At 43.1% G+C, this 19465-nt stretch overlaps 1 protein-coding gene across 5 annotated transcripts; it reads left to right on the forward strand.

Moving 5' to 3' along the window:
* Positions 1 to 8608: 8608 nt before the first annotated feature.
* On the forward strand, positions 8609 to 17245 carry LOC133973585 (uncharacterized). Of its 5 annotated transcripts, none has more exons than XR_009924582.1 (3): positions 8609 to 11289; positions 12892 to 16305; positions 16448 to 17245. XR_009924582.1 is itself a non-coding variant. In XM_062411532.1 (2 exons), exons 1-2 carry the CDS (start codon positions 8753 to 8755, stop codon positions 12935 to 12937), a joined length of 2583 nt encoding a protein of 860 aa, XP_062267516.1. In that variant the 5' UTR covers positions 8609 to 8752; the 3' UTR covers positions 12938 to 17245. The 5 variants fall into 5 exon arrangements, 2 of the variants coding, with proteins under 2 accessions (XP_062267516.1, XP_062267518.1); XR_009924581.1 differs by having other exon boundaries at positions 12892 to 13489; positions 13578 to 17245; XM_062411532.1 differs by having other exon boundaries at positions 12892 to 17245.
* Positions 17246 to 19465: the final 2220 nt, after the last annotated feature.

Genomic DNA, 19465 nt, shown 5'->3' on the forward strand with positions numbered 1-19465 from the left:
TGTGGAATGTCCCTTTCTGTATGCATGCTGGTACTTTGTTAACAGATTGTTTACTGAAAAGTATTCCTGAATTTGATCAAATACAGCTTTCTCAAGAATCTTACTCAGTGCTGGTAACAGGCTTATTGGACGACAATTCGGGGCCACTAAATTATGTTTTCTTATCTTTAGGCAGGGGAGTAATTTTTGCTTCTTTCTAGGCTAGAGGAAAGATTGATAGTTTCAGACTGGTATTTAGTATATGACAGATTGGCTGTGCAACAAAATCTTAATTTACATGACAATTGTTTACAGTGCGGGAGTTACACTCTAACAGACCGCGTCACACTCGCGCTGTGAGTTTTACGCGGTGTTCTCGCCGCCGGTCTATGGGGAGTATAAAGTGAGCGGACGGACGGAAGTTGCATCCGCGCAGGACATCAGTTCCTGTGGAAACACACAAGCAAAGCGATGACGGAAGCGACACTGATGGGATCGATCCCAGAATTCTTAATACAGTTTTATAGTTTTAGCAGTGTTATTTTTCCCATTCTGCTGATATTTAAATTTATCCGACAGGGCAGTCTTGTTGAGGGTTAAGGGCAGAGGGTGTCACACCTTGTTAAAGCCCTATGAGACATATATTTACAAATTGTGATTTGTAAATACGGGCTATACAAATAAAATTTGATTGATTGACAGCTATATACAACCATACAGTTTTTTGTACACCAAATCATAACAAAAGATGTATCAGACCAATTTCCGTGTAGAGTTTATGTGATGGAGTGGAAGGTAAGAGAACACAGCACAATGCAGACCTGTTGCACAACTGCTCCTTGTGCCTGTCTCTCTTCTCTCTTCTCTTCTCCACCCATCTCTCTCTTCACTCACTTCAACTGACCGAGACATGTGACCATTGAGTCATTGAGCATTTATTAAATCATCAACATTTGGTAAAGTCTGTTTAAGTCCCGCCACAAGCCCAAGACATTTCAGTTAAATCCATTTGAAACAAGGAAACTGCAGATCTTCATAAACCAACAACTCAGGAAAATGTACAGAAAAATAAGTGTTTGTGTGTCAGTCAATACAACAGGGTTTCTAAATACAATATGTAGAGGGCACTCACTGTACAGTCAATGGTCAAGACTGTCAGTCAGTTGGCGTACACCAAGGCCAGCAGTGGAAACTCCATAGGGAATAAACAATCCACAGGAATATCGCCTGACTCCGATTTCCAAGATGAGGTGTCTGCTCCAGAGCAGCGACAACACATTAGACAAATTAGAACAGCTTTTGTATAGGTTAAACAGATGGTCCTCTTAGACTCTCCTCTTAGACTCTCTGTTATTGAATGATTGTGGTTATGACTGTGGAAAACATATATGAATTATGGTTGTCATTACAGGTATAATGTGCAATATTTGCTAACTATAAATAGTATGATAATTTTGTGAGAATTGAATGTGTTATAGTGTTAATTGCGACATGAAAGCTAGGTTTTCTTAAATAAGGAACATAATGAAAGATCAACATGCTGCACCTGCAACTGTGGCAGCTTGTGGGGCTGGGCAGGTTTCAGCTTCTATTGACTTTCGGACCACTATTCCAGTCTCGGTTTAAAAATGGTTACAGCCCTAATATATTGGAGGCCTCATGAGAGATAATTAATACTTGGTTTCACACATAGTATTATAATCTCACACACGTACTAGTATATTACACAATCACTAATGTACTCTGTTACTTTTACCATCATACTCTCTTTTATTTACTTTCATACTCTCATATACACAACATGTATGAGATATAAATAGTATATGTTGTGATGGAAGTTTTGTGGATTTTTTTTATGGAAGCTGATGAGAGGAGAACTCAGGCAGCAGCTGATGTCTTATACAGAAGAGTTTAATGTAGACTTGATGCATCAATGAGATGAGAAGGTGGAGCGAGATACAAATGCTGACAGGGTAAAATTAGCAATTACATTACATTTCATTTAGCTGAGCTTTTATCCAAAGCGACTTACAATAAGTGCATTCAACCCAGAATCAAGAAAGTACAATTTCTTAAAAATAAAGCAAAACTACAAAGCGCTATAAGTAAGTGCCGTTTAACTGCCACTAAAGTGTTAGTTTCAAAAAGTTGTTCGTATTTTTTTATGTTTTTTAATTTTATTCAATGTATAGTCGGAAGAGGTGTGTTTTTAGTTTTCAGTGGAAGATGTGTAAACTTTCAGATGTCCGGATGTCGATGGGGAGCTCATTCCACCATTTAGGAGCCATTATCCCCCCCCCCCCCCCCCCCACAAGTCTAAAGATGTCACACACAACATCCAAATTTACCCCCCTTACTTTCGTCAGTCATTCCAACAGCACATCCACGCAAGGCTAGAATTGCTGTCACCTTCTATGTTACATGTGGGTTTTAGCATCCTATTTGACAGTTAAGCCTCTGGCATTTATACCTAAATTACATTGTCCTTATGTCTTGCCACAGGTGTAATAGAAAAAGAGTTGGAGGTTATGCCTGTCTGTCTGGGGCATCTTAATTAGATATGAAAGTCTTTCAACATAGACACTATAATGTACTGCTGGTTGTGTTAGGCTTCCACAGAGCAAGGACCCAATCGCAGACTTAGATGCCAAAAAATACTTCTTTATTTAACAAAAATAGGAAAACCAAGGAATCCAAAAAGGCAAAAAATGACAAGAGCCAAAAACAGAAAATCCAATTCAATAACTTGGCAAAACAAAGTTCTGGCGGTGAAAGTCCTTGCGTAGGTTTGGGCATAGGATGCGAGAGGGGACCCAGGATCTCTCCTCGATGCCATAGCCCTCCCAGTCCACAAGGTACTGGAGTCCCCGGCCTCGGCGGCGAACATCCAGCAATCTACGCACCGTGTGTGCTTCTGAACCATCGATGAGACGTGGGGGTGGGGGGGGTTTGGGGGCAGGGTGCAAGGGGCTACAAATAAATGGCTTGATTCGGGAAACGTGGAAGGTTGGGTGGATGCAGCGAAGGGGACCAGGGAGGTTGAGACGAACAGCGGTGGGGCTGATGACTCCGGTGATGGGAAACGGTCCGATGAAGCGGGGAGAGAGCTTACGAGACTCAGTCTTGAGGGGGAGGTCTTGGGTGGAGAGCCACACCTGTTGCCCCTGGCGATAAGGGGGGGGTTGGGAGCGGTGTTTGTCAGCTTTGACCTTCATCCTGGCAGAGGAGAGGAGGAGTGCCGAGCGTGTGCGTCTCCAGGTCCGGCGGCAGCGACGGATGTATGCCTCAGCAGAAGGAACACCCACCTCCCTCTCCTGGTCCGGGGACAGAGGTGGTTGATAACCCAGGGAGCACTCGAAGGGGGACCGGCCTGTGGAGGATGTTATATGGGAGTTTATGGCGTATTCCGCCCAGGGCAGTTGTTGGCTCCAGGAGGTGGGGTTCTGGGATGCCACACATCGCAGCACTGTCTCCAACTGCTGGTTCGCCCTTTCAGTTTGGCCATTGGACTGCGGGTGAAGACCAGATGATAAACAGACAGATGAACCAATAAGACCACAAAAATTCTTCCAGAAACTTGATGTAAACTGAGGGCCCCTGTCAGAAACAACCTCAACAGGTAAACCATGTAATTTAAAAACGTGCTGAACCATCAGCTTAGCAGTATCTTTGGCAGAGGGAAGCTTGGGGAGGGGAATGAAATGGACAGACTTAGAAAACCGATCTACCACTGTGAGGATCGTGGTGTTGCCATCGGATAGGGGTAGACCAGTTACAAAATCAAGCGATACGTGTGACCATGGTCTCTTTGGAACCTGTAGTGGTTGCAGCAGGCCAGCTGGTGGTCGGGTGGATGTTCTATTCTGAGCGCAGACTGGACTAACTTGTGAACCTCCGCCCTCACAGACGGCCACCAGAATCGTCGGCCAATGAAAGCTTGTGTTCGTCTAGTTCCAGGGTGACCGGACAGCTGAGTTGAATGACCCCACCGTAAGACTTGTGGATGGACAGAACTGGGAACAAAAAGACGGTTAGTAGGACTGGGTTTTACCTCATTAGGTTGAGCAGCAGTAACAATACTCTCGATATCAAATTGAGCTGCTCCTAGAACACAATTAGGGGGGAGGATGGTATCCAGTTCCTGGGGTCTCTCTCGGGGGCTGAATTGCCGGGACAGTGCGTGGGCCTTTGCATTTTTGTGACCAGGACGGTAGGACAGGGTAAAATTAAATCGGGAGAAGAACAAGTTCTTGTGGTCAGTCCAGAGCAGGAACGGCACAGAGGCGCCCTCCAGCCAATGTCTCCACTCCTCCAGAGCTAGCTTCACCGCCAGCAATTCCCTATTGCCGACGTCATAGTTCTGCTCCGTAGGCGTGAGACGGTGTGAGTAGAAGGCACAGGGATGGACCTTGTTATCCCTGGCTGAGCGTTGGGAGAGCACAGCTCCAACACCAATGTCGGAGGCATCAACCTCCACGATGAACTGTCTACTGGGGTCAGGTTGGATCAGGATGGGGGCTGAGGAGAAGCGTTGTTTAAGGTCTTGAAATGCTCCCTCCGCAGCGTAGGACCAGAGGAACTTAACAGCCGTGGAAGTCAGGGCTGTGAGGGGAGCCGCCAGTGAACCGTAATCCCGGATGAAGCGTCGATAGAAGTTTGCAAATCCGAGGAAGCTTTGAAGCTCTTTGCGGGTGGAAGGAGGGGGCCACTCCAGCACTGCTTCGACCTTTTGCCAATCCATCTGGATGGTGCCGGGGGAGATGACGTATCTTAGGAAGGTGGCGGTCTTTTGATGAAACTCGCACTTCTCAGCCTTCACAAAGAGCCGGTTCTCCAGCAGGCGTTGAAGGACAGAATGTAAAATTAAAATGTCATCTAAATAGACAAAGACAAATCTATTTAGCATGTCTCTCAGGACATCGTTCACTAAACTCTGAAACACCGCTGGGGCGTTCGTAAGACCAAATGGAAGGACGAGGTACTCGTAGTGGCTGGAGCTGGTATTGAAGGCTGTCTTCCACTCATCTCCTTCACGGATACGAACGAGATGGTAGGCGTTCCGGAGATCAAGCTTAGTGAACACAGAAGCGTTCTGAAGTAGCTCAAAAGCCGACAACATAAGAGGTAGAGGGTAGCAATTTTTGATCGTAATGTCATTGAGGCCCCGATAGTCGATGCACGGTCGCAAAGAGCCGTCCTTCTTTCCCACAAAGAAGAAACCAGCTCCTGCGGGGGAGGAGGATGGGCGTATTATGCCCGCTGCTAGAGAGTCTCTGATATAAACATTCATAGCCTCTGTCTCCGGTCGTGACAGTAAAAAGAGGCGACCTCTGGGGGGGAAGTGCCAGGTAAGAGGTCAATGCCATAATCATAGGGGCGATGGGGGGGTAACGAAGAGGCTCTGGATTTACTAAAAACAGTCTTAAGATCCATGTACTCACGGGGAACAGCTGACAGGTCTGGAAACTCCTCTGGCGATCCAGCGAACCAGTACCCCTCCTACTGGTGAGCGTTGGTTTTTACCGGGCAGGCAGAGATGAAGTGTCCTGGCTGGCCAAAGTACAGGCAGGAACGGGAGGCAAATCTTCTCTGCCGCTCAGCCAGGGTCAGACGGGTGCGATCCACTTGCATGGGTTCTGGTCCAGGATCCTCAGACGTCGAAAAGAGTGCTGGTTGGGTGGCAGGGGTGACCATAGAGAATCTGCGGGGCCCCCCGGAAGCCCTCATGCGTCGGCGCTGTTGTATCCTTGTGTCGATTCTGATGGCAAGCTTGACCAGGGCATCGCAGGTCTGGGGTAGATCATGGCCGGTCAGCTCGTCCTTGATCTCCTCCGACAGCCCATTCAAGAAAGTATCGAAGAGGGCATCGGCGTTCCAGCCAGAGGATGCTGCAACGGTCAGGAAGTCGATGGCATAATCCGAAACGGACCCTTGCCCCTGGCGCATATGTAACAGTTCACGAGCAGCCTCATGCCCATGTTTGGACCGATCAAAAATCCTTCTCATCTCGTCAGAAAAGTCCTTGAAGTTGTTGCAGGAGGGAGACTGGGCCTCCCAGAGAGCAGTTCCCCACTCTCTTGCCCGTCCGGACAGCTGGACAATGACGTACGCCACCTTTGAGCGCTCAGAAGGGAAGAAGGTAGGTTGCAGTTCAAAAACGACAGAGCACTGGGAGAGAAAAGAGCGGCATGTGCCAGGCTCACCCGCGTATTTCTGAGGAGGAGGCAGCTTAGGTTCATGGGCTGGTGCTGGAGGCTGGGGCGAGGGCGGAGCAGCCGCGGAGGATCGGCTGAGCTGTAAGACCTGTATCTGGGCCGTCAGGTCTCTCACGCTTGTGAGGGCGGCTTCCAGCTGAGTCTGGTGTTGTCCTACGACCCTGTCATGATGTTCGATGGCGGCCTTCACTTGGTCAGGGTCTGCTGAGTCCATTCTGGTCGGATTGTACTGTTAGGCTTCCACAGAGCAAGGACCCAATCGCAGACTTAGATGCCAAAAAATACTTCTTTATTTAACAAAAATAGGAAAACCAAGGAATCCAAAAAGGCAAAAAATGACAAGAGCCAAAAACAGAAAATCCAATTCAATAACTTGGCAAAACAGAGTTCCAAAAAGGCTCAAAAAAATCAGGGAGTCAAAAATCATACCAGATAACAGAGTTCACAAATAGCAGTATCCAGGCATTGCTTCTTCGCAGTCAAAAAATGATGAGACAATCCGACAGGGGACAACAGAAAGACTGGGCTTAAATAGAAGGGGAAACAAAGACAAGACACAGGTGAACTAATTAGGCAAACACTCAGGTTGACGATGGGGAACAGGTGAGGGAGAAAAAGATCGGGAAGCAGTAGAGGGCGGAGTCTCAGGACAATGACAAAACACAAATGGCCTGACATCTTAACCACAACAAGCACATGACAACACATGTAAACAGGGGGAAAGACATGACATAACAAAACACAGGCAGGATGCACAAGGGAAAATGTCTTAAACCACCCGGGTCTTAACAGGTTGGCCCTTTATCTATGTACAAACCTGACCATGGGTATTGCTTGGAGAGAAGGGTGTAAAAGTCTGCAGTCTGGTGTTGGGGATGGTGAGCAGACTCCGTTCAAAGGACCCGTAGGGTGTAAGCTCGAAGTATGTAAGATATGTACTGCCGAAGTGAACAGATATCAGTGGCCAGACTGGTTGCGGTTCAGACGCGCTCCTCCTATAGAGATTAAATATCTCACCTATTTTATTCTTTGTGCTGCACATGATTCACAGCAGAATAAAGGGTGAAAATTATCTTTCACCACAGTTTCAATGTCTATCTGTTGAATATATGTCACAAACATAAATGTTTGCAACACTTCCTGTACCCCGTTTCTGGGGGGGGGGGTGAAAAGTGGTGTCATACATGTAGAAGTCACTGACAAAGATCTAAAGAAAGTTTGTGGTTATAACAGCTAATGCCTGTGTGGAAGTTTTGTTAACAAAATCATGTCATCTCCATAGTGGAATTAATTGGTTACTTCCTACGTCTGCCTGCTGCATCAGGCTGCACCACCCTTCACCTGAATCCAGTTATCCAGAGCTCATCCTCAGCTGAGATGGTTTAATTTAGCTTTAAGTTTGTCAGAAGTAAAGGACAGTAAGAAGTGAGACATTTTGTTAGAAATAGATCTGCTGAATAAAATCAGTGTTATACCTGCATACTGCCAGACAAACCTGTTTTAAGTAATGCAATTATGTTGTCATCCAGTCTCGTGGATTACTGTAAAAAGAATGAGCAGCGGGGCTACATGAGAAAGAGACAACTTTAGAGAGATGCCATGTCATTTACCCTTGTGGAATAGGGAAACAGGACTGTTCTCCTTTTAGCCTGCATTGCTCTGAGTGGGTGTAGGTTTTGTAATCAAGACTGTAAGCCAATTTGGGGAAGGAGAATTTAAACTGTCTTCCTGTTTTTTCGATCATACTTCCTTTTTATAAACTCTCACATTGAAGGTGTAGTAGTGTGTTTGTAGGACTGTAGTGGTGTACGGAGTATGAGTGTGTATGTAAGAGAGTATAGTAGTGTGTGTGAGAGAGTGTTGTGTAAGAGTATACTGGTGTGTGTGTGTGTGTGTGACCAAATATCAAATATGTGTCAGAGGGCCTTGCATACTCATAAAGGTTGAAGACCCTTAAAATTATATAGAAACCCAACAGTTACCACAAAGTGCAAACACCTTGGCAATTTTGGAGAGGCAAATATCTGTGTGTGTGCACATGGGTGTGTGTGTGTCTGTGTATTACAATGGTGAATTTATTTCATTACTGGAAATCTTAAAATTTTTGAAAACTAGGTTGTTTATCTCTCAAGCAAATGCAACTGTTGCATGTAAACTTTACCAACAGCATAGTGGATGAGGCTAAAAATACCACCTGACAAATCCAGCTCTGACTAACCTGATGAGCTTAAAGTCTTACATTTCGAAGCCTGTGTGTGTGTAAGTGCGCTTGTAAGCCTGTGACCATCTGTGTGTGCTAAAGAAGAGAGTATTATCCTCTCAACTCGCCACCACTGCCCTGGTAGGTCAGTCCACTCAACAAGTTGCCGGTGTCTTGACCACTAAGGTTTGAGGAGAAGGCATAAAATGTTCGAAGAAATATATGGATACAAACACTTGAATGCTCTACCGCCAGCAGGGAGTTTTTTTTGAGGATTCTAGAGGACTTGGTCTAACCAACTACAGAGAATACTTATGGACTTTTGGCGGCATCCTTTGTGTCACATTTAAATGCAAAAATGGGCTGTTCTCCATCCAAAGGAAAGTTATTTTCAAAGCAAGAAGGCCCTGGACTTCAAAAAGCTCTTCTAGTTGAACCCTCAAAGGACAGTGTGAATTCTAGACCTCCAGAGGAGGTGAACTCATGTTTGAGGACCAAAGAGGAAGATAATGAACTTCCACTACCCACTGAAGAACATTCTACCAAAAATACAGCAGGGTGTCAGTTGGCCTCTGACACATCTGTCCAAAATATACTGGACACTAAAGAAGCAGAGGTGAATGTGACTTACCAAGAGGTAGTACAAAACGACAAGAGCACTGGGAGGAAAAATAAAGGTAATAGCAGAACTACTGAAAAGAAGAGGATGCCCTCTGTTCTTCACAAAAACGTGGATTTCCCCCCAGCCATGGTGAGGGCTCACCAAGCAGCATATGCCTTCATGAACCAAAATATCTCTAAATATGAGACCCTGTTAGGCCTGCTGGACCAGGCTGCCCAGACACAGTTGTCTCTCCAGCCCATGATATCTGCTTTGATTTTGCGATTTGAGGAGATAAACCAGGCACTAGAGGAAATGGCTGAGGAGGGGGAATTGATGTGGAAGGAACATGGGGACTACATGGCCATACCTTCTGGGATGATGACCCCTCCTGTTATGTCAGTTAAACCTGGCACTGACGCAGCCGACACTTCTGATCCACCTCCAAATCTATTACAACAACTGCTCCATCATTCAACCGAGAAAATTAGGCTTGTGGGGGGCTCAGTCCAGGCAATAGGTGACACCAAACTGGACCAGGCAGTGGAATATTTTTCTTCTAATTCTAAACTGATGGTTGAGAAGCTCCAGGCCAAGCAGGACGCAGAACAAAGGTTGACTCATGTGTTGTCACAAGTAGAGGTAGCTGCCATGGGGAAGTCTCACACTGGGGACTCTACACTGCACAGTGAGGACAGCGGCATTGGGGGAGAGAATGAGAGTCTGCTAGGGTTTGATAGGCACCACAGCTTCCCTGGAAGTATATCTAGCCAAGTAGCCCGAAATAAAGATGGTGATAAGAAAAAAAGGAAGAGGTCAAACTCATCACCTTCAAATCTCAGTCAAAACCTTCTCTATATGCATGCAAAAAACATGGATAAAGAACCAATGACTGCTATCTCTTTAAAAAAGTCTGAACACTCCACCGTATGTATCAACATAATGATGGAGCTACAAAAGAGCCAGAAAGACTTGGATCAGCGAATGAAAAAGATGGTTATAACTGAAGGAAAGAAAGTGTTGGTTGGGCCTCCCTTTAATCTGTTCAGAGCTGGACTGAGACGACATTCATTAAGCGCATCAGCAGGTGCAGAAAAAGGACGAATAATTAAATCATCTTGTTGCTTACCAATGTTAGCACCCCAGCCTCCGAAGCACCATTCTGTCAGAAGGCTTATAAATACCTTTAGCCAAGTGGCTGATGGGAAGCCAGGGCAGAGACTTGCAAATGTTCCATCTCATATCGGAAGGAAAAGAAAATCTGGCATTGTCCTGTTTACTGACAGAGTAAAGAGTAACGACAGGTGTTTAGTCATCAATGGCAACAATAACAACAACAGCTGGCCTGATGAATTGGATATGGACAACCTACCACCTCCGCCCCCAGAGGTTCTGCTGGACAACTCCTTCCAGAGTACTGAAAGCATACCAAGTAATGTGGAAGGGTTGCTGGGAGACTTGGTTCAGAGTCCCCCAATGATAAACCAAAAGACTGGAGTCACCCAGCGCTTGAAGGCTTCTGTGCACAATGTAGAAGTGCTGCCAAACCGAGAAAATTTGAGGCACAAATTGAACAGTGTTGCCCATCCTGTCAAGAAAGATGCTGTTACATCAGCTCAAGATGAAGAGCAGCAACCAGAAAATGATCTTGATGCAGCAATGGAGAACGCTAACTGCTTCTATGAACAATCCTGCAAGATCAGACACCAGTTAAATGCAGCAGAATCTTCTAACAAGATAAATATGGGAGAAATGAGAAGCCAAGAACCGCCACCCCATCAAGCCACAATGAGCCAGAGATGTGAAAGCAAAGAATATTGTGAGGGTGAGATTTTCTCTTGTAGCCTGCCTGTGACCGCACCACCTGTCTCTAGAGTCCGCCTACCACCATATTGTCCCTCTGTCCATCACAGATTTCCAAGCCCTCCTGTGTGTAGACCTCTAACCTCCTCTAAGCCATCTTCTCGCCCAAGTTCTCCCAGAGCTGTGACACGTGCCAACGACAGCAACACTAAAAAGATCATTCCATCTGTATCCTTCAATGATGCTCGTTTGGTCTTCTGTCAAAGTGAGTCACATAACTCTCAGACACGCTTGTCATTGGAAAGTTCTGTGCCTCCCATACCTTGGGGAGAGGTCTTCCGTGGCAGGATAACCACAAGAGAGAAAGACAACTCTACCCGCCGCACCCAATCAGAGCAGAGGCATAATTTAACTCATTCAAAGTTTTCCGAGGATGGTAGTTCAGCCCCTGCTCAGGAAAATGGGAGTGAGCCTGATTCTACAAAATATAGGTAATGCTGTGGTTATAGTTATTTCTCTTTTCAAAAAGCACTACCGATCCTTACTTTTTCCAAGTATGACTTAATGCAATCAATAAATCAATATTAATTGCAAAAAAAATTACTCTTTAAGTCTTTATTGAACAAAGAGAGAGTTATTAATGTAATGTACATAATTGTAGGTCTTTTAGTATCTAAATTTTTGTCCCAATTTACTTAGAATTGTTAATTGGAAACAAAATAAGGATCAAAGTCATATGTTGATGCATTTATATGTAAGTCTAGTATGTCCTTATACCTCATGCATATACATGTATATTCAATATACTTGTATGTTTAAAGACTAAAGTGAATATGTTACTGGTATAAAATAGTAAAAAAGTTTGGCTAGTTAGAAGATCCAATAAAAATTACCAGGAACAGACCAACAGCACCTAACCCAAATAATGTGCAGTAGAAAAGAGTAAAGAAAATAAATGTTTTAAGATAGGGAGAGTCAATGCTGGATTACTCACTGTTTAAAGCAGGCAACTTCCCTGTACAACACCCAAGAGTCCCTTGTTTACTATGTGACATTTGTCAGCACAGAATGCACACTTTTTTAACACCAAAGTTTAATATAAACTAAGGCATTACAACGTATTTGCTTTCCATAAAGCTGGAAAAGGAACTTTCAAGACACAGATAAAAAAAAAAACAGCCAAAATCAATGCAGAAGAAATCAAGAGTTTTGTTCCTTATTATTGTTCAGGTTTCATCCTGACAGCATCTTTCATTGGACCCTCACTGTCTTACTGACTTCACCAAACAACTAGCTATTCAGATGTATAGTTGAAGCAGCCCAAATTAAGATAAACCTGATTATTTTAGTTCAAAATCATATTTTAGTGAGTATTTTCTCTAAGATTTTCATGTTTTAGGGAGATGCCCTTTGTGAAAATCAGTTTTATTGTATTTTGTGTTTACTTGGTATGTATTTTTACATAAACTTGATTCACACAACACCTGAAGCCAGGATTTTATTATGCCAGACTACTTAAGGTAAACTGGTTTGTCTTTTTATTTCTGAGAGTATAATGATGTTGCCATTAAAGGTCTGATGTTGTTGCTGAACTATAAACAACAGGCTTCATATACAATTTTGAGAGATTGAGAGATTTAAGGGGTGAGGGTGTCACTAACCGCGCAACAGAATTTTTTTATTCCAAGGCCTCCTAGATAAAGCCGTCTCTCAGTACAGCGGTCAAGAGTCTGCTTTAACTCAGGTTAATATTTTAATTTGAAGATCTAAGATTTATATTCTTGTAAATTTGTACTATTGGAGAAATAGTTGTGTAAGAATTTAATCACTTGTCACTTTATGTCAGTTCTTATATAAGTGTTTGCACTGCAGTTAAAGCTTTTTCAAACTGTTTTCCTTTTAGTCAAATCTAGAGTGGTCAGTTTTATGTTACCTCCTGCCAATTGAGAAACCATATGGCCTAATCCAGTTTAGATGAAACCTCCTTCCCCACTCTTCTCCTCTTAAGTTAGATGAACTCTTAAACCTGCTAGTCCACAGAATCTAATAAACACCTAAAACTCCTTTTCCCCTCTTTTCTTGCTCACCTATAGGCTGATGATGGGAAATGATGACCAGTTGGACCTAAGTGTGCTGTGACAACAGCCTAGAGCCCCGCTGTGATTGGCCAGGGTTTCTAAAGAAGAATATCATGTGGGAAGAGAATGGAGAAGGGGATTATGGAAGAGCGGGCTAGTCAAATTAAGCCACTGTCTCCTTTCCTTCTTTTCATAATAAAATAGGTTTGTTCTAACTTTGGTTTAAGAGAGCTGGGAGACTTGGTTCAGAGTCCCCCAATGATAAACCCAAAGACTGGAGTCACCCAGCGCTTGAAGGCGTCTGTGCACAATGTGGAGATGCTGCCAAACCGAGAACATTTTAGGCACAAATTGACCAGTGTCTTGCTTGTCCATCCTGTCAAGAAATATGCTGTTACATCAGCGCAAGATGAAGAGCAGCAACCAGAAAATGATCTTGATGCAGCAATGGAGAACGCTAACTGCTTCTATGAACAATCCTGCAAGATCAGACACCAGTTAAATGCAGCAGAAGCTTCTAACAAGATAAATATAGTAGAACTGAGAAGTCAAGAACCTCCACCCCATCAAGCCACAATGAGCCAGAGATGTGAAAGCAAAGAATATTGTGAGGGTGAGATTTTCTCTTGTAGCCTGCCTGTGACCGCACCATCTGTCTCTAGAGTCCGCCTACCACCATATTGTCCCTCTGTCCATCACAGATTTCCAAGCCCTCCTGTGTGTAGACCTCTAACCTCCTCTAAGCCATCTTCTCGGCCAAGTTCTCCCAGAGCTACGACACGTGCCAACGACAGCAACACTAAAAAGACCATTCCATCTGTATCCTTCAATGATGCTGGTTTGGTCTTCTGTCAAAGTGAGTCACATAACTCTCAGACACGCTTGTCATTGGAAAGTTCTGTGCCTCCTATACCTTGGGGAGAGGTCTTCCGTGGCAGGATAACCACAAGAGAGAAAGACAACTCTACCCGCCGCACCCAATCAGAGCAGAGGCATAATTCAAAGTTTTCCGAGGATGGTAGTTCAGCCCCTGCTCAGGAGTGAGACTAATTCTACAAAATATAGGTAATGCTGTGGTTATAGTTATTTCTCTTTTCAAAAAGCACTACCTATCCTATTTTTTCCAAGTATGACTTAATACAATCAATAAATCAATATTAATTGCACAAAAAAATATTTTTAAGTCTTTATTGAACAAAGAGAGCGTTATTAATGTAATGTACTTAATTTTAGGTCTTTTTTTATCTAAATTGTTGTCCCAATTTACTTAGAATTGTTAATTGGAAACAAAATAAAGATCAGATAATTGTGGGACAGGCATTATTGGTATATTCAAATTACCTAGTAAGGTTAGTTTATCAATAGGGGGGGGTCATTTTTTTTAAACATGTTCTATTTATATACATCCACTTATGCTCAAACTTGGAACAAGGGAAGGATTTTTTTCATCATATAAATTGTGCACTTAACTGGACAGCACAGTAGACTTGGGACCAGAGGTGAGACATAAACTTGGACACACAGTTTAAGTCATATGTTGATGCATTTATATGTAAGTCTAGTATGTCTTTATACCTCATGCATATACATGTATATATTCAATATACTTGTATGTTTAAAGAATAAAGTGAATATGTTACTGGTAGAAAATAGTAAAAAAGTTTGGCTAGTTAGAAGATCCAATAAAAATTACCAGGAACTGACCAACAGCACCTAACCCAAATAATGTGCAGAAGAAAAGAGTAAAGAAAATAAATGTTTTAAGATGGGGTAGAGGTAATGCTGGATTACTCAACGTTTAAAGCAGGCAACTTCCCTGTACAACGCCCAAAAGATTTTTTACGATAATGTAATAATTAAAGCAGTATATAAGGAGAGGAGCATTATTCTTTGATTGAATAGCAGGATTTCTCTGTGTCCTTATTTAGAAGCATATCTAGCCTATATTGTATGTTAGATCTCTACATTTGATTAGTTTGAAGTTAAAGATACATAAACAAATTCTGCTCTAGCATCCTAGTGCAACCCCAAATGTATTTTTAAATAACAAACCTGTCATAAGTACTTCTTCATATCTGTTTAATCCCATTTTCGACTTTCATTTTGTTCTGATACGAGTGAATATCTGTTCAAAGCCAGTCTTATAATTTTCTTGTTCTTTTTATTTATTTATTGGTGGTGGGGTGGGGGGTTGATTCTGTTTTGACAAAATGATAAAATAGTAGCTGAGAACACTTCTAGTGATGGATTTTTAACAAAACGCAGGAATGGCTTACCTAACAGCTGATGATTGAGAAAGCTCTTATCTGGTGAATATGAATCAGGAAATTAAGTTTCTAGACAGCAAAGCTACCTTTCTGGAGAGCTCGGTTCTTTACACACTAGAGTCCCTGGTCAAATTAGTAATTGTGATAAAGATGATTTGAAAATCGTTTTTTGGCTACTAAGTGAGTGTGTGTGTGTGAGTGTGTGAGAGTGTGAGTGAATGTCAATTATACTTTAGAGTGTTTAGAGTTTTTCTTGGATTTTACCAAATAGTTGTATAGATTATGTAATGTGTCTATACATTGTCCTTAAGCAGGGGCGGATATTTATAGTACAGAGTATATGTATATATACACTCCTGATCAAAATCTTAAGACCAGTTAAAAAATTGCATGAATTTGCATTTTGCACTGTTGAATCTTAGGAAGGTTCTAAGTAGAGTTTCAAAATGCAGAAAGAAGAAATGGGAACAAGAGACCAAACGTTGTGAGCAGGCAATTTATTGAAAACAACAATTTAACTGAAGTAGGCTGTTCATCAGCTGATCAAAAGTTTAAGACCACAGCTCAAAAAAAAAAAAAAAACCTCCTTAAACAGAAATTAAAGTGTCAAAAACTGACTCAGTAATGAGTAGCTCCACCATTATTGTTGATCACTTCAAAATTCGTTTTGGCATGCTTGATGCAAGTGTTTCCAAAAGGCTAGTGCGAATGTTGCACCAAGTGGTGAAGATGGCTTCAAGAAGGGCATCCACTGTCTGGAACTGAAGTCCATTTTTGTAAACTTCCCTTGCCATCATCCCCAAATGTTCTCCATTGGATTAAGATCAGGGGAACACGCAGGATGGTCCAAAAGAGTGATGTTATTCTCCTGGAACAAAGTCTTGGTCAGATGGGCATTGTGAATTGGAGCGTTGTCCTGCTGAAAAACGCAGTCGTTACCACACAGACGAGGGCCCTCAGTCATGAGGAATGCCCGCTGCAACATCTCCACATAGCCAGCTGCTGTTTGACGCCCCTGCACAACCTGGAGCTCCATTGTTCCATTGAAGGAAAAAGCACCCCAGATCATGATTGCGCCCCCTCCACTGTGGCGCGTAGAAAACATCTCAGGTGGCATCTCCCTGCCATGCCAGTAACGTTGGAAGCCATCAGGACCACCAAGGTTAGATTTTTTCTCGTCAGAGAATAAAACTTTCTTCCACCTTTGAATGTCCCATGTTTGGTGCTCCCTTGCAAAGTCTAAACGGGGAATTTTGTGGCGTTGAAGGAGACCTGGGCTTTGAAGATGTTTCTTGTTTTTGAAGCCCTTACTTCGCAGATGCCGTCTGATGGTTATTGGGCTGCAGTCAGCACCAGTAATGGTCTTAATTTGGGACGAGGATCGTCCCGTGTCTTGACGGACAGCCATTCGGATCCTCCGGCTCAGCGCCGGTGAGATTTTTTTGGGTCTACCACTTGTTTTTTTTGTTCCATAACCCTGAGGATCTTTTAAGAAATGCAAAATGACTGTCTTACTGCGTCCAACCTCAGCAGCGATGGCCCGTTGTGAGAGGCCTTGTTTATGCAGTTCAACAATCCTAGACGGTGAGCTTTTTTGCCTTTGCCATCAAGAGATCTTCAAAGTGTGATTACTTGACAGGAAATGACATGGAATCCAAAGTTTTGCACAGATTTTGGCTTTTAAAGGCTGTGGTCTTAAACTTTTGATCAGCTGATGAACAGCCTATTTGAGTTAAATTGTTGTTTTCAATAAATTGCCTGCTCACAACTTTTGGTCTCTTGTTCCCATTTCTTCTTTCTGCATTTTGAAGCTCTACTTAGAACCTTCCTAAGATCCAACAGTGCAAAATGCAAATTCATGCAATTTTTTAACTGGTCTTAAGATTTTGATCAGGAGTGTATATACTTTGCTGGTACTGACAATAGGGTCCTTGTGATGTGCTAGGCCCCTGTCACCTGGCTCTCTCCCTGGATATCAATCAATCAATCAAATTTCATTTGTATAGCCCATATTCACGAATTACAATTCAACTCATAGGGCTTTAACAGGGTGTGACATCCTCTGTCCTTAACCCTCAGCAAGAGTAAGGAAAAACTACTAAAAACCCTTTTAACAGGGTAAAAATACGTAGAAACCTCAGAGATAGCCACATGTGAGGGATCCCTCTCCCAGGACGGACAAAAGTGCAATAGATGCCACGTGTAGGAGAACATCATCAATAATCAAAGTCTCTAGCAGCATTTGATGAGGGTAAACATCCCGAAGGACAACCCCAACATGACATGCCAAGCAGTCCCGCTGCAATCACAGTCCATGGTCAGCAACCATCCAGACTACGATCCACCATCCAGACCAGACGCCACTCCAGTCCTCAGTCACCGTCCACCGCCGCCCACCAGGAACCATCACGAGCCACCACCGTGGTCCTGGTCCACCGCCCGTGCCCAATGCCAACGCGACACAGGGTCCGCCACCAGCACCACGATCAGCCCACATGACTCAGAATCCGCCACACTGGATCCAACACTGCGACCCCTGGTGCCTGGTGCCTGGTGATCCACAAACCGCAATCCATGGTGCGGCCACTGGAGGCCCTGGATATGCGGGTGATAAAGCAAAGGGATTCCGGGGAAGGGGGATAGGGATGGAGAAGAGGAAGGAGAAGCTGGAAAGGGAAGCTCCGTGTGTCATGTGTCGAGGGGCTTTATGGCTAAAAGCTCTGGCTCCTACTCTACTTTTAGAGACTATAGGGACGACAAGTAGGCTTGAATTCTGGGAGCGGAGTGCTCTAGTCGGTTTATAAGGTACTAACAGCTCTTTAAGGTAAAAAGGCGCTATATTTTTAAGGGCCTTGAAGGTGAGGAGGAGAATTTTTAATTCTATTCTAGATTTAACTGGAAGCCAGTGTAGTGATGCTAATACTGGAGAAACGTGCTCTCTTCTCTTTGTTCTCGTCAGGACACGTGCTGCGTCATTTTGGACATGCTGTAGAGTCTTTAACGACTTACTGCTGGAGCCTGATAATAATGAATTACAATAGTCCAGTCTCGATAACAAAGGAGTGGACTAGTTTTTCTGCATCTTTTTGTGAAAGGACATGTCTAATTTTTGAAATATTACGCAAGTGGAAAAAAAGCGGTCCTAAAAATTTGTTTTAAGTGACTATTAAAGATAAATCAGGATCGAAGATCACTCCCAAGTTCCTGGGCAATGTCGCGCAGCTATATCATTAGATAATGTATCTCTACGGTGTTTGGGGCCAAGTTTACAACCTCTGTTTTGTTTGAGTTTAATAAGAGAAAATTTCGGGTCATCCAGGTTTTTATGTCCTTGAGACATGTTGGGAAGAAGTGACATGTGGGTGGAGAAGAGGGGAGAGAAGAGAGAGAGAGGGAGAGGGAGGGGAGAGAGGCCATATTTATAACTTAAAACTGCCATATTTAAGCTCAGTCAGACTGGTTGTAATATTGAAAATAATAACAACGGTATTTGGAGATATAATGATATCATTAATGGTAGCAGCATGTGTGAATAATATTAACATAATTTGTAATAGTTAAGTAGAAAGAGAGAGAGAGAGAGAGAGAGAGAGAGAGAGAGAGAGCGCACAAAAAAAACACATGTTCCAGGAGGGCTGATTGTGCAAATGATAATATCTGAGTAGGAGCCTGTGGACCTTCACCTCAAGTGAGGTAAAACTAAGTTCAGGTTAGCCCTGTACCATCCCAACTATACATTTAATCAAAAAAGAAAATTTTAGATTCAATCTTAAACGTAGAGATGGTATCTGCCTAGCTGAACCCAGAGTGGGAGCTGGTTCCACAGCAAAGAACACTGGTAGCAGAAGGCTCTATGTCCGATTTTACTCGAACTCTCTATTCGACTTCTCCAGGAAGCATAACTAGAGAGCAAATCAAGAGGGATAATATTGTCAATAAATATAAGCTAACACAGGATGTTTTCTTCATGTTCCTGTCAGAACTTCTTACATATGGTAAACTGTAGCTGTAGTTCTGTGTTTTGTTGTGATTACCCGCTATATGTCTTAAATTTTTTGTTGTTATATAGTGAAACTGTCAGATTATGCTGATTGTGAAGAAAAAACACAACTAACTACTTTAGATTCATTTTCCATTGACTAGAGAAGACTTGCCTGGTTTTTGCACATTTTTACTTATCATTAATTAAACATGACATTTTGGTGAATAAACATTTTCATTGTCATAAGATACATTAAGTATTAACTCATAACTTAATTGTCAATGATTGATATTATTAAAACCAAAATGTAAAAGGTCTCTGATTAATTCTAAATTCCAAA

Source organism: Platichthys flesus, chromosome 18 (genome assembly GCF_949316205.1).
Source record: "Platichthys flesus chromosome 18, fPlaFle2.1, whole genome shotgun sequence".
Taxonomy (NCBI): Eukaryota; Metazoa; Chordata; class Actinopteri; order Pleuronectiformes; family Pleuronectidae; genus Platichthys; species Platichthys flesus.

Excerpts from the sequence above, each read along its gene's own strand:
- LOC133973585 (XM_062411532.1), top strand. The coding sequence starts at position 8,753 with ATGGGCTGTTCTCCATCCAAAGGAAAGTTATTTTCAAAGCAAGAAGGC. Across the intron at positions 11,290-12,891 it reads CCTGATTCTACAAAATATAG|GCTGATGATGGGAAATGATG; the intron begins GTAATGCTGTGG and ends GCTCACCTATAG.